Consider the following 16631-nt stretch of genomic DNA (forward strand, 5'->3'; position numbering starts at 1 on the left):
AGGGTTGGTGTGGAAGATGAATACTCAAAGGGAGTCGAAGAGACCACTTGGAATATGAAACCAAGGGTTAGTAGACTTGTATAAATATTTATCCTTGTGAATAATATATTTTTCAAGGTTGTTCATTCATATTATTGTCTTCACCATGGTATCAAAGTCAATTCATTCACAATTTTCTCAATCTTGTGTGAGATACTTGTTTTTGTGACCTGTGTAAACTTGCACTTATCTGTCTCAATGAAGCTTGTAGATTGGTGTCTTTCTAAGCATCTGTCAGGGTAGAGGTAACGTTTCTCAGCTCTATGCATAATATTTCTCTTTTCGATGTGGGGCACTCCTCTCACAGACCATTTCATCTCTCTACCAGCCATTTCACTCAATGTTTCTCTAACCTCTACTTTTGTTGCTCCGGTAGTACCAAAATTTTCCTTGCCATCCTAAGGTATCTCACAATTTTTCTTGATTCTCTGTGTGTCAATCAATACCCATTTTTGCATTGAACGCAATGCATGGAAGTAGAAACATTCTTTCAGGCTTACTCTTGTTCCAAAAGCATTGTGAGGACATAGTTCGAATATTGAATTTAGAAAAGTATACACATCCCCTTGATGGTTCAATGTACATTGGTTGGCTCATATTATATGTTGTGAGTTTATCTCAGCTTGAATTTTATGTATGCTTGTTAATGTTGAATTTCCATGACCTTGGGTCTAGGTTAGAATATCAAAATATTTGATGCTACCAAACCAAGAATATCAACCATAAACTACTTTGTACAACATAAATATAAATAAGTAAATCAATGTACACAAATATACACAATTTTTAACAAATATTGTACAATAATGTACAACCCAATCTTCATTATATTAAACCAAATATGAATAATACAAAATTCTATGGTATAAAATATACAATGACAAGCATCGTTGCAGCTTCTATGTCGTATCTTTTCCTACCAATCCTTCGCTTATGTTATGCTCACTAGCTGCCCCTTAGTCCTTCAAAGCACAACACATTGAGAATCCAGAAGGGTTACCAACTAACAATGCTGCAAGTCACTTCTACTACATGTAAACAATTTGATCAATGATGCTCTCTAGTTTGGCCAATTCATGAGCTCCAAATTTCCAGGATAATAGTCACCTTTATCCATTAAGGTGTTGCACTTCGGCACCAAAATTCACCCAATATTAAACTCCTCTTTGTCACATCAAGATAGCTTGTCTAGGGCTACATTACATAGCCAACACACCGCCCTCCACCAGATCAATGGCACCTAATACTACACTGTAGAATCTGCACCGATGAAGGCTTATGGTCACTCAAACAAGCCTCCAAATTGGCTCCCACAGGTTGCTCCAAATATGATCCAATTATGGTCAACTTCTTTGACCCAACACTCCTCCAAAACACTGCTCCAAATTAGTTTGCACACTATTTTTCATGACTATTCTAGTTAGGGCACTTACTGTAGCCCTAAACTCTTCCAATAGTCCACAAACAATGTCCTTAAAGGTTGCGACACACCCTTAGTAGACACCTCCTTAGCTACGCTATTGCCTAGGATGTAGATTAGCTCCTATGCAAGCCTTGTTGTCATACTATGGCCTGTGACCTAGCACACAACAACTCATAGGTTCCGGTCTCCCAAAACAGTTCCCAAACAAGTGTCAAACTAGCAACGTTTTAGCCCTCAAGGACTTGGCATAACAGCTAGCACCCTTGGCCTTCATGACAGAAACTCAAAACCTGTAATGAACCCAAATGACCTCCTTTCTCACATTGTTCTTGTCTCCTTATGCCGCAGTTAGGGCAAGAGTTGTCCTCCTCCTCAACGAGTCCTTTCCTAGAGAATGTGTTTCACAAGATGGATGCCTTCTTGCCTTGTCTTCACCTTGTATCTATATCCAATACAAGGGCTCCTACAACATCATAATTTAGGGGTTTCCAACCTATCATATGCCTAAAAATCCTTAGGCGACCTTGACATTCGCATTGCAAACCCACCATATAACTTCAAAAAATCACTGCTCCACTTCTACAACTTGGAATTAGACGATTCTCGAAGCATTTGATTCATCTTTCTACCTATCGTCTCATGCCATCACATGTAGAAATGTGCTCCCAGAAATGCCCAAAACACGATTTGGTGCAAAAATCCATAATTGGGTTCCAAGCCCATAAGTGACCCTTGTGGCGCTTCTCCCTCCAAACCCCAAACCATAGGGCTTGGAGTACCTCCCAAGCTACTCATTAAGCATTAAGGAGCACTTTCTCTCGTGAAAGACCTCAACTTCTTGCACTATTTATTAGTGGTCATCCTTAAACCACCACCTCATATGAACATATTTCAGAGAGCACATTTAGCCTAATGCTTCCATCCATATTTTTTCACATTTTGTATTACAACTTTCTCTTGGACTCATACATACCCCTTCGGATTAAGGGGGGGGGGAGGTTGGACACCTAATCCTCTAAGGGTTGGTGTGGAAGTTGAATAGTCAAAGGGAGTCTAAGAGATCACTTGGAATATGAAACCAAGGGTCAAAAAACTTGTATAGATATGTATCATTGTGAATAATATATTTTTCAAGGTTGATCATTCATATTCTTGTCTTCACCATGGTTGTCTTTAACACAACAAACAATCTTGCATGTCACTAAAACATCTATGTCAGAAATATCATTAACACACAAATAAATATTTATCTATTACAACTAGAAAAATATTGAAAACTATAGTAGGGAGGCACATTCCAACCCATCATCGGCTTAGATGCGCTACAAGTTTTCTCACAGTTGGCATCCCCCATGCCAGATATTGATTCCTTAAGGAGAACTTAATTCAGGGGTATTTCAAACACCCGTTGATATTGTATTTTAACACCAAATGTGAAGAACATTCTCCTTCACACACATAGGAAAACTCAATCAACCTTTTCATTTTTTACCAGGTTGACATTCACAAAAATACCATGCAGATTTGCATAGCAGAAGGGATTCCTTCTCTAATCTTTGCAATCCCTCAACCCTCCTCTCTTTAGTGCTTTATGTGCCACACACAACTAGGACCATTCCTAGTCGTCAAAGCCATTTAGTCCAAAGAGAAAACACTATAACACATTCATTTCTTGTCACATAAGTTGTCACTCACAACTCTTAACCAATCATAAGGTCTAAATCTCTCTGGGTCTTGTCACCAATCCTTTTTCCAATTAGTCTTTTGTAAGCGAGAGAGATAGAGAGATGTCTCAGAGAGTAATAAAAGAGAGAAAACTTGAATCTTAAGAACCAAGAAGAACCGCTTGATTGTTCATCTCTCTCTCTCTCTCTCTCTCTATATATATATATATATATATATAAACACTTGACAAGTCTCAAGTAATTTCGGTCAAATTATCGGTTCATAAGGTGATCAAATAGAAAAGAGAAGCCACCTAAGAGTCATGTGGAATACTAGCGTGAACCTAGCAACATTAATAATATAGACAACATTAATAATATAGATTTCATTTTAAGTGATACTTTTAATCCATATCTCAGATTGATGAAATATTTACATCATCGGAAATATCTCACTGAGTTAGACATGATTATAACATCAACATTTATTTCCACAAGTTTTAGAAAAATGAAAACTTTTTTGTAACCCTATATATTGTTTCTAAAGTTAAAACATCAATTACATCTCCCAGAACCCATAATAAGAGAATGGGGTGATAGGTGGTGTTAAAACAACTTTCAACAACCATTGAAATGATCTCAACCTCACATATTAATCACACCTCCCACAACGGATAAAATACAATGGGGTGGTAGGTGGTGTTAAAACAACTTTCAACAACCATTGAAATGATCTCAACCTCACATATTAGTCACACCTCCGACAACCCATAATAATACAATGGGGTGTTAGGTGGTGGTAAAACAACTTTCAACGACCATTGAAATGATCTAAATTACCTCACATATTAGTCATATCTCTATCATTTCAATTAGTCTAACTCTATCATTTCATTTTCTTAGGCACAAATTTCAATGAATATTCATTCATAAAGAGCATTTTCACTATGTATCCAATTTAGAATTTCAAACAATGTCTTCGTTTATGCACCCAAACATGCATGGATATCTTGTCATGAGTGTGCCATACCTGCACATATTTCATGTTATTCATATATATCTTTTTCTATTAAATTTATTTTTCAACTTTTCTTTGTTTTCAATTATTCATATGACAAGTTTGATAAGAATAAGTGTAACCACACTACTTTAGTTCATTCAGTAGTTAATAAGAAGCGATCACTCTTGCATATATGCCATATGAACATTCTATGTGACAGGGAATTTATTAGGTTGTATTAAACCCCCAAAAAAAAATAACAAGTAGGTTTCATAATATTTTCATAATAAAATATATCAACCAAGAACAGTTTTCAGTTTTCATTCCAGGAAACTCTTTTTTAAGCCATTTTCATTTCATATGATCCACATCTGCCCTCTAATGCAACTTTGCAAAGCTGGTCAAGCTAATTAAGAATTTCATCACAATTCTCAAAAAATTCTAAATATTTTTTCAAAAAAAAATATACAGGAAAACTTAAAAATAAATAAAAAATTCATCTAGAAGTGGTTTATTCACGGGTTATATTGACTTCTCTAACAGCCAAAAGAGATATAACAAATAGATATGACAGGTACAATGAATTCATTTAACGTTTGAACAATTGAGTGACAAACGTGTACAAGAATTTAAGTTTTTGTTTTTTTTCGCTTCTTTAGGAGACAAGGTGATTGAGAGATTCTCTTATTGATATTATTTAATCTTTTAGTGTGTGAATGGATGTGTTATATTTGTCATAATATTTGAAAGAATGATTTTTTGACTTTTTTTTCTAATTAATTAGTGTGGTTATATTTGTCATAATATTTGAAAGAATAACTTTTAAACCTGTTTTTAATCAACTAGTGTAGTTCATGGTCAGGACCGAACATGAACACACTAATTGGTTCAAAACAGGTAGACAAATGTATGTCTACATGTAATTTACACCGAAATTATTCTTTCACATATAATTCTTTTTGAGTTTCAATTTTCTGATCGGGTAATTTTACATTGTTTCAGAGAGTTAAATATTTTATGTTTTTGTGATGATTTTCCAATAATATGGAGGTAATTAAAACATTCATTCTGAGATTTGTAGTTTTACTGTTACAGGGGTGTCTTGTCAATCATCTTTGTGCTTAACAGTACTTTTGTTACGGTAAGAATTTATCCTATTTTCTCTAATTATCTCATTGTTAAATATATTGGGGCAGTGCGAATAAGATTTCTGATTCAACTATTATATTTTTCATTTTCAGATTTTTTATATAGTTGGTTGTGCCCTATTTTGTTTGGAGACGCTACTAAGCGTTTGGGTTCTTCAGGTAAGTTTAATATTGCTTTGCTTTTACTATATTATTTAGTTTTACATCTATGGAGAGCTGTGGAATATGTGGCCATGTAATACATGTAAGTGCCAATGTTTTCTGTGCAATCTGGCAATTTGGATTCTTGAAGATGTTACTTTTGTTAGCTATTGCTATGTCATTTGGTAATTTGGTTTGTTGGGAATGCAATCATTTTGTCAGATTTAGAATTTGTTTTGGTATATTATCTAGAAATTGTTGGAAGAATCACCGCACCTCTATAGAATTTGTAATTTCCACTCTGGATCTTACTAGAAATTGTTGGAAGAATCACCACACCTCTATAGAATCTGTAATTTCCACTCTGGAGATCTTAGTCACTGGCTTGTAATGTTTACCAACACTAGAAAGTTTCCACAAAAATTTAATTTTCTATGGATGTAACCATTTTCTCAGTTATTGCACTTGTTTTGTTACATCATCTTGTATTTGTTTCAGTTCCAGGATGAGTATACATGCCTGTAATTAGGAGTTGTGTGTTGTTTTCTTACCTGGCTTTACTACAATACTTAGTTTGCAGATCATATCAAGTTCGGTGCTCAGGGATTTTCCTTAGTATTCTATTACTTGAAGAGTTTATACAATGTCGTGATGGTTAGTGGTATTTGTTTATACTTTTTATTTGTTTTGTTCCACAGAAAGTATATGCGTACTTCAGATCATCGGGTTGATCAACTGAAATGGTGCGTGAGGGACGCTCTTGAAAATCAACTCAGCAACAGAGCTATACCTGATGTAGAATTTGTCCAGGATGCCTTTTAACTTCCAATCAGCTGGTTAGGGATTGGAGATGAATATCTCAGTATTTTAGGAGTATTCTATATGGCATTTATTGTTTATAGCAACTTGGAAACTATTTTCAAGCTTCACATGAAATTGTATCAGACTGACTTGTTTTTATGCTTTTTATTGTTTTTATTTCAATTTAGCTATATTAAAACTAAAAGGCAAGAACTAGTGAAGGTATAAAGTTTGTTCTTCACTTATGGTAATTTTTATAATGATGATTTTTAAGATATTTTATTTATTTTTATTTTTATTTTTATATAAATCAATGTTTTCCAAGCTTTGAATTTTTTTAAACATGGTTTTTTTTTAGAAATTATTTTATCAGAGCATTGTATACTTTTATGATTATATACTAGCAATTGTCCCAAGAGGTACAAAGAGAGTCCGATAGGATTATTAAATTGGGATTGTTGAATTTTTGTAGAAGAGTTAATTGGTTTGTGGAAAACCTTGTTTTCTTGGACTGGATCAGTGCAGTTACTTTTCTTTAGATGTTTTGTTTATATCTATATTACAAGGAACACATTGAATGTCTTATTTCATTTTAGAGTAAGTTAATTACCCAAAATCAAGAAACCTCTATAGATGGCCAATCATATACTAAGAATACATCTCATTCATATGCAATACCAAATCCATCTTTTCTATTCTTTGAGTAAAATTTCAAAAGCATGAACTATGTGGTGTCTCCTACAACACCAGTGTCTAGAAGAAGAATACCTAGAACAATATATAAGGCCAATCATCCTTTTAGTGGTTGACGACGCCTTTCCAACATGGCCTATTCACTCAAATTCCAATCACTATCTACCTATATTTTCACCTTGCCATTATTATAAACCACATGTTCCATTACGGGTAACACCAATTATGTCTAGTTATATACTAGTTTGGTCATCTTTGGTTATTATAAGTCCTTTCATGGCTCTAAGGCTGCGTCAAGGTAGTTTTCAGGGTGGTGCGACAAGAGCATCCACTTCTTGATGTCGGTGTTTATTTGGCTAGAACTCTGTCACTTACCATTTTGAATCTATTCCACCTAAAGTGCGGAACAATATCCTTCAACTGAGAACAAGGGAATTTGGTGGTAGACCATATTTCTTTGATATTGAAATCATTGGAAACATCTTCAGGTGGACTCCCGAGCCTAGGAAGTTTCGCAAACGAAGACTTCACTTTCTCTATTTAGTGGCTTTGCACCATCAACTCGAAACCAAGGCAACTCCAATGCTCATTTTCAAGTCATAATATTAGACTAATAGTCTATTATGTCACTTGGTCACTCACTTTTGCATTTGCTATGTTTAGTTCTCTTATGTTCTATGGCGATCCATATGTCTTAGAATTCTATATATGAACATTGTTTGGTTAGAATTCCCACCAAGCATCAATGCAAGTAATTGTTAGTGGCTATATAATTAAACAATTTCCATATATTTTTTTATGTCCTTTTTGGCTAAACCTCAATGGAGGAGTAATGGTTGCTAAATCCAACTGTTAAAGGGACCCACAGAGTTTTTGGGAAAACATTTTCTCTTACCTTTTATTTGTTTATACCTTTTATTTGTTTTGTTCCACAGAAAGTATATGCGTACTTCAGATCATCGGGTTGATCAACTGAAATGGTGCGTGAGGGATGCTCTTGAAAATCAACTCAGCAACAGAGCTATACCTGACGTAGAATTTGTCCAGGATGCCTTTTAACTTCTAATCAGCTGGTTAGGGATTGGAGATGAATATCTCAGTATTTTAGGAGTATTCTATATGGCATTTATTGTTTATAGTCAACTTGGAAACTATTTTCAAGCTTCACATGAAATTGTATTACGGAATGTCACTATCTTTCTGGACTGATTTGTTTTTATTGTTTTTATTTTAATTTAGCTATATTTAAACTAAAAAACGTGACTGTATAAAGTTTGTTTTCACTTATGATAATTTCTATAATTATAATTTTTAAGACATTTTATTTATTTTTAATCATTTTTATTTTTATATAAATCAATGTTTTCCTAACTTTGAATTTTTTTAAACATGGTTTAAGAAATTATTTTAGCAGAGCATTGTATAATTTTATGATTATATAAAGTCAATGTTCCAGATACTTCCAAAACATTTGGTAATTTTGTTTTAAATAATATAAAAAAAATATTATTTATTTATTATGAATATAACCTTATTGTAAGTAGATTTTATTTTTAATATAGCTTTGTTTTGAGAATTTTTATTTTGGAAAAAGTATTATAATAAAAAATTTAAATATTCCTAGTATAATATATTTTATTTTTATAAAAAAAATTAAAATCATTTATTTTATAAAAAATTTTAAACGCTTGATTCATAATTTTTCATGTGATTTTTGTTCAAAAAGTTTTCATATTTACATTTTATCTTATTTAGATTTTGTATTTTATTAAAAAAATTATAAATATTTGAAAGAGAGAAAAGTTTGTATTTTATAATATTTTTTTTTAATATTTAAAAATGTGAAAGAAGGCTTCCCCACTTTGAGTAGGGCCCAGAGATGTAGCCCACATTGGGTGAAACTCACAATCAAATCATTTTTGTTCCTTTTATCTCCTGGATGCTTTATGATTTCCATTTCTTTTTCATGTGTTAAGTTACTTGATTAATATGCAATTTTGAATACATCCTTGAAGTTAGAAGATCTGGACACCATGTATTTGTGTGGATTGCAAACTGTAAATAATACTTTTGTGCTAATGTAAAGACCACATGATACATGTTTGTTGGAGCTAACAAGGATTTGTTGATTTCTATTCTTGCTTGTTGTGAATAATTAGTGGTGGCTATGATTTTCATGGTTTCTCAAGCTATGGTTTTTGTACTAGTTGATGATTGTACTAGTTTGTGTTAAAACATGAGTATGTAGATGTTCTTCATTTATTATATATATATATCTATATATATATATATATATATATATATATATATATATATTTGATTTTTAAGTTGCATTACCTCTTTATTGGGTAATTTCCAATACTTGTTGTTCATACTGATCAAACAAAATGTCCCATACCCAATTCCCTCAATGAATTATAGAGGTTATAGGGTACCCAAAACTTTCTTTTTCTTTTTTAACTAGCTTGACAATAAGCTTTGTTACCATTTTGTCACATACCCCTACTAAATTCATCCTAACAAACTTGCAACAAATTGATTTTCATCTCTCTTACATTTTTTCAAACACTTTACATGTAAAAATTTCTTTAATTTGTATACAACCAATTAATTAGTATATATTTCATGAAACATTTTGTATGAAATCAAATAAGAAAATTTTATGATTCGACTTATAACATATTAATTGAAATATGCCACTTAATCATGCAACTTTTGTTTTTTTTTGAAGTATCTTATTAAGTAGATGTACAAAAATCGCAATAAAACAGTTTTAACGCATTTATTCAAATGCTATGCATGCAAATAGGCACAGATAAGCTACACTAATACCATTATACAACCATGTTAACATATAGAAATACTATCCTCATTCAAAAAATAACATTTTTCATTGGGGAATTTCATCAAATAGTTTGTATGCAATGAATCTTTACACCATTTAGGCATTTATTCAAACACTTTGCATGCAAAATAATATAGCAAGTTCCTTAGGGAATATAACCTAAACTATAATAGTCTAAGTTCTTAAAACTAAACCAGATGATCATTGAGAGTTCCCCTAACTATGGTCCAAGTTTCCACTTATGAAACCTCATAGAAAGAAATTTATAGTAGAAATGTCACAATGACTTGTTTAAAGATGCATTTGGGAATACAAACTTCCTCTAATAATATTCTTAAAATTTCACAATCCAAAATCTTAAAATTGGCCTAGAGCATCAGTGGGATTTCCCCTCACTGTCTTCCAAGTTTCAAGTTTTGGAACCTCATAGAAAAATAGTTTTGGCAAAAATTCCAAGATAGCCTGACTTCCCCATAAATCACATTTTATATTCTATATTTAAAATCCAAGAATGACCCAAAAACTCTTCTTCAAATTATTTATATTAGAGGAAAAGTTTGGTACTTATATCATGTATATGAAATTAAAGAAATTGTAGCATGCAATTAACAAGGAAGGCATACGATTACCAAAATTATCATGCATCACAATTCATTTAAAGTCCATATCCTAGTGAATTCAAACCCACTACCCTTATTTGATTTCAAACTTTATTGTCATAACTAACACCAAGATCAATAAATTAAATGATATAACAATGACATGTTTGACACCTAATCCTCTAAGGGTTGGTGTGGAAGACGAACACTCAAAGGGAGTCGAAGAGACCACTTGGAATATGAAACCAAGGGTTAGTAGACTTGTATAAATATGTATCCTTGTGAATAATATATTTTTCAAGGTTGTTCATTCATATTATTGTCTTCACCATGGTATCAAAGTCAATTCTTTCACAATTTTCTCAATCTTGTGTGAGACACTTGTTTTTGTGGCCTGTGTAAACTTGCGCTTATCTGTCTCAATGAAGCCTGTAGATTGGTGTCATTCTAAGCATCTGTCAGGGTAGAGGTAACGTTTCTCAGCTCTATGCATAATATTTCTCTTTTCGATGTGGGGCACTCCTGTCACAGACCATTTCATCTCTCTACCAGCCATTCCACTCAATGTTTCTCTAATCTCTACTTCTGTTGCTTCGACAGTACCAAAATTTTCCTTGCCACCCTAAGGTATCTTACAGTTTTTCCTGATTCTCTGTGTGTCAATCAATACCCATTTTTGCATTGAACGAAATGCATGGAAGTACCAACATTCTTTCAGGCTTACTCTTATTCCAAAAGCATTGTGAGGACATAGTTCGAATATTGTATTTAGAAAAGTATACACATCCCCTTGATGGTTCAATGTACATTGGTTGGCTCATATTATATGTTGTGAGTTTATCTCAGCTTGAATTTTATGTATGCTGGTTAATGTTGAATTTCCATGACCTTGGGTCTAGGTTAGAATATCAAAATATTTGATGCTACCAAACCAAGAATATCAACCATAAACTACTTTGTACAACATAAATATAAATAAGTAAATCAATGTACAAAAATATACACAATTTTCAACAAATATTGTACAATAATGTACAACCCAATCTTCATTATATTAAACCAAATATGAATAATACAACATTCTATGGTATACAATATACAATGACAAGCATCGTTGCAGCTTCTATGTCGTATCTTTTCCTACCGATCCTTCACTTATGTTATGCTCACTAGCTGCCCCTTAGTCCTTCAAAGCACAACACATTGAGAATCCAGAAGTGTTACCAACTAACAATGCTGCAAGTCACTTCTACTACATCTACACGATTTGATCAATGATGCTCTCTAGTTTGGCCAATTCATGAGCTCCAAATTTCCAAGATAACAGTCACCTTTATCCATTAAGGTGCTGCACTTCGACACCAAAATTCACCCAATCTTCAACTCCTCTTTGTCACATCAAGATAGCCTGTCTAGGGCTACATTACATAGCCAACACACTGCCCTCCACCAGATCAATGGCACCTAATACTACAATGCGGAATCTGCACCGATGAAGGCTTATGGTCACTCAAACAAGCCTCCAAATTGGCTCCCACAGTCTGCTCCAAATATGATCCAATTATGGTCAACTTCTTTGACCCAACACTCCTCCAAATTAGTTTACACACTATTTTTCATGACTATTCTGGTTAGGGCACTTACTGTAGCCCTAAACTCTTCCAATAGTCCACAAACAATGTCCTTAAAGGTTGCGACACACCCTTAGTAGACACCTCCTTAGCTACGCTGCTGCCTAGGATGTATATGAGTCCTTGATTAGCTCCTATGAAAGCCTTGTTGTCGTACTATGGCCTGTGACCTAGCACACAACAACTCATAGCTTCCGGTCTCCCAAAACAGTTCCGAAACAAGTGTCAAACTAGCAACGTTTTAGCCCTCAAGGACTTGGCATAACAGCTAGCACCCTCGGCCTTCATGACAGAAACTCAAAGCCTGTAATGAACCCAAAAGACCTCCCTTCTCACATTGTTCTTGTCTCCTTATGCCGCGGTTAGGGCAAGAGTTGTCCTCCTCCTCAACGAGTCCTTTCCTAGAGAATGTGTTTCACAAGATGGATGTCTTCTAGGCTTGTCTTCACCTTGTATTTATATCCAATACAAGGGCTCCTACAACGTCATAATTTAGGGGTTGCCAACCTATCATATGCCTAAAAATCCTTAGGTGACCTTGACATTCACATTGCAAACCCACCATATAACTTCAAAAAATCACTGCTCCACTTCTACAACTTGGAATTAGACGATTCTCGAAGCATTTGATTCATCTTTCTACCTATCGTCTCATGTCATCACATGTAGAAATGTGCTCCTAGAAATGCCCAAAACACGATTTGGTGCAAAACTCCATAATTGGGTTCCAAGCCCATAAGTGACCCTTGTGGCGCTTCTCCCTCCAAACCCCGAACCATAGGGCTTGGAGTACCTCCCAAGCTACTCATTAAGCATTAAGGAGCACTTTCTTTGGCGAAAGACCTCAACTTCTTGCACTATTTAGAAGAGTTCCAAGAACTGCACTAAGCATTCGAGTGTTAGTGGTCATCCTTAAACCACCACCTCATACGAACATTTCAGAGAGCACATTTAGCCTAATGCTGCCATCCATATTTTTTTCACATTTTGTATTACAACTTTCTTCTTGGACTCATACATACCCCTTCGGATTAAGGGGGGGGGGGGAAGGTTGGACACCTAATCCTCTAAGGGTTGGTGTGGAAGTTGAATAGTCAAAGGGAGTCTAAGAGATCACTAGGAATATGAAACCAAGGGTCAAAAAACTTGTATAGATATGTATCATTGTGAATAATATATTTTTCAAGGTTGATCATTCATATTCTTGTCTTCACCATGGTTGTCTTTAACACAACAAATAATCTTGCGTGTCGCTACAACATCTATGTCAGAAATATCATTAACACGCAAATAAATATTTATCTATTATAACTAGAAAAATATTGAAAACTATAGTAGGGTGAGGCACATTCCAACCCATCATCGGCTTAGATGTGCTACAAGTTTTCTCATAGTTGGCATCCCCCATGCCAGATATTGATTCCTTCACGATAACTTAATTCAGGGGTATTTCAGACACCCGTTGATACTGTATTTTAACACCAAATGTGCAGAACATTCTCCTTCACACACATAGGAAAACTCGATCAACCTTTTCATTTTTTACTAGGTTGACATTCACAAAAACACCATGCAGATTTGCATAGCAGAAGGGATTCCTTCTCTAATCTTTGCATTCCGTCAACCCTCCTCTCTTTAGTGCTCTATGTGCCACACACAACTAGGACCATTCCTAGTCGTCAAAGCCATTTAGTCCAAAGAGAAAACACTATAACACATTCATTTCTTGTCACATAAGTTGTCACTCACAACTCTTAACCAATCATAAGGTCTAAATCTCTCTAGGTCTTGTCACCAATCCTTTTTCCAATTAGTCTTTTGTAAGCGAGAGAGATAGAGAGATGTCTCAGAGAGTAATAAAAGAGAGAAAACTTGAATCTTAAGAACCAAGAAGAACCGCTTGATTGCTCATCCCTTCTCTCTCTCTCTCTCTCTCTCTCTCTCTCTCTCTCTCTATATATATATATATATATATATATATAAAGACTTGACAAGTCTCAAGTAATTTTGGTCAAATTATTGGTTCATAAGATGATCAAATAAAAAGAGAAGCTACCTAAGAGCCATGTGGAATACTAGTGTGAGCCTAGCAACATTAATAATATAGATTTCATTTTAAGTGATACTTTTAATCCATATCTCAGGTTGATGAAATATTTACATCATCGGAAATATCTCATCGAGTTAGACATGATTATTACATTAACATTTATTTCCACAAGTTTTAGAAAAATGACAACTTTTTTGTAACCCTATATATTGTTTCTAAAGTTAAAACATTAGTTACATCCCCTAAAACCCATAATAATAGAATGGGGTGATAGGTGGTGTTAAAACAACTTTCAACAACCATTGAAATGATCTCAACCTCACATATTAATCACACCTCCCACAACCGATAATAATACAATGGGGTGATTGGTGGTGTTAAAACAACTTTCAACAACCATTGAAATGATCTCAACCTCACATATTAGTCACACCTCCCACAACCCATAATAGTACAATGGGGTGTTAGGTGGTGGTAAAACAACTTTCAACGACCATTGAAATGATCTAAATTACCTCACATATTAGTCATATCTCTATCATTTCAATTAGTCATAACTCTATCATTTCATTTTCTTAGGCACAAATTTCAATGAATATTCATTCATAAAGAGCATTTACACTATGTATCCAATTTAAAATTTCAAACAATGTCTTCATTTATGCACCCAAACATGCATGGATATCTTGTCATGAGTGTGCCATACCTGCACATATTTCATATTATTCATATATATATTTTTCTATTAAATTTATTTTTCAACTTTTCTTATTTTCAATTATTCCTAGGACAAGTTTGATAAGAATAAGTGTAAGCACACTACTTTCGTTCATTCAGTAGTTAATAAGAAGCGATCACTGAACATTCTAATGAGAAGGAATTCATTAGGTTGTATCAAGCCCAAAAAAAAATAACGATTAGGTTTCATAATATTTTCATAAATAAAATATATCAACCAAGGACACTTTTCCTTCAAGGAAACTCTATTTTAAGCCATTTTCATTTCATATTCAGTTAACAAGTAGGTTTCATAATATTTTCATAAATAAAATATATCAACCAACGACAGTTCTCATTCAAGGAAACTCTTTTTTAAGCCATTTTCATTTCATATTCAGTTAGTCGAGCCCTTCCACATCTGCCTTCTAATGCAACTTTGCAAGGCTTGTCAAGCTAATTAAGAATTTCATCACAATTCTCCAAAATTTCTAAATATTTTTCCAAAAACAAAAAATACAGGAAAACTTATAAATAAATAAAAAATTCGTCTAGAAGTGGTTTATTCACGGGCTATATTGACTGCTCTAACAGCCAAAAGAGATATAACAAATAGATATGACAGGTACAATGAATTCATTTAACGTTTGAACAGTTGTGAGTGGTTGAACAATTGAGTGACAAACGTGTACAAGAATTTAGATTTTGTTTTTTTTTTCGCTTCTTTAGGAGACAAGGTGATTGAGAGATTCTCTTATTGATATTATTCAATTTCTTAGTGTTTGAATGGATAAGTTATATTTGTCATAATATTTGAAAGAATAACTTTTTGACTTACTTAACGCAGTTGAATCCCAAAAAATGATATCTAATATAATGCATTTCGTAAATCCCCCATACTTAAATTCAAAAAGAGTCAAGGGATCTCTACTTGAATGGTTCATGAGGCACAATACTTGCTAAGGTTTTGCAAATGGGGTAGCAAGCTAAGTGGGCTTGATTGTGGGGAAAAACTCCACAGTTAATCGCGCTTGAGCCAGAGGAGTTCTGGGATGGGTGACCTCCTGGGAAGTCCTGGTTACCGGGTGCAAGCCCCGGAAGTGATGATTGATGCTATGTGATTCGTTCTCCACATTTCACTAGTTTCAATCCCACTTCTTCACCCTTGTGAGCATCACCCGATGCAATGAGTGCTAAGTGAGCTATTCAAAAATCATGAGAAATTAGTCACTTTACGACTACCTCTCATGGAAACCAGTTGAATCCCAAAAAATGATATCTAATATAATGCACTGCGTAAATCCCCCATACTTAAACTTTTCGACTTGTTTCTAATCGGCTAGTGTAATTCATGGTTAGGACAAAACCATAAACACACTAATTGGTTCAAAAAGAGTAGACAAATGTATGTCTATATGTGATTTAAGCCGAAGTTATTCTTTCACATATAATTCTTTTTGAGTTTCAATTTTTTGATCGAATAATTTTACATTGTTTCAGAGAGTTAAATATTTTATGTTTTTGTGATGATTTTCCAATAATATGGAGGTAATTAAAACATTCATTCTGAGATTTGTAGTTTTACTGTTACAGGGGTGTCTTGTCAATCATCTTTGTGCTTAACAGTACTTTTGTTACGGTAAGAATTTATCCTATTTTCTCTAATTATCTCATTGTTAAATATATTGGGGCAGTGCGAATAAGATTTCTGATTCAACTATTATATTTTCCATTTTCAGATTTTTTATATAGTTGGTTGTGCCCTATTTTGTTTGGAGACGCTACTAAGCGTTTGGGTTCTTCAGGTAAGTTTAATATTGCTTTGTTTTTACTATATTATTTAGTTTTACATCTATGGAGAGCTGTGGAATATGTGGCAA

General features: G+C 33.8%; 1 protein-coding gene across 2 annotated transcripts in view; it reads left to right on the forward strand.

The window, feature by feature from the left end:
- Nucleotides 1-8129, forward strand: part of LOC149267572 (secretory carrier-associated membrane protein 1-like) — a 194561-nt gene extending 186432 nt beyond the window's left edge. Inside the window, exons 11-13 of one of the 2 annotated variants that reach the window (XM_089399159.1) lie at nucleotides 5222-5267; nucleotides 5368-5433; nucleotides 7845-8129. In XM_089399159.1, the coding sequence (XP_089255285.1) occupies nucleotides 5222-5267; nucleotides 5368-5433; nucleotides 7845-7877 (145 nt within the window). In that variant the 3' untranslated portion in view covers nucleotides 7878-8129. Of the gene's footprint in view, nucleotides 1-5221; nucleotides 5268-5367; nucleotides 5434-6113; nucleotides 6355-7844 lie in introns of those variants that run through there. The other variant, XM_089399157.1, reaches the window with a different exon arrangement.
- The last annotated feature ends 8502 nt before the right edge of the window (nucleotides 8130-16631 follow it).

Source organism: Pinus tabuliformis, chromosome 6 (assembly GCF_031772625.1).
Source record: "Pinus tabuliformis cultivar Carrire ecotype Pingquan chromosome 6, CPIR1, whole genome shotgun sequence".
NCBI lineage: Eukaryota > Viridiplantae > Streptophyta > Pinopsida > Pinales > Pinaceae > Pinus > Pinus tabuliformis.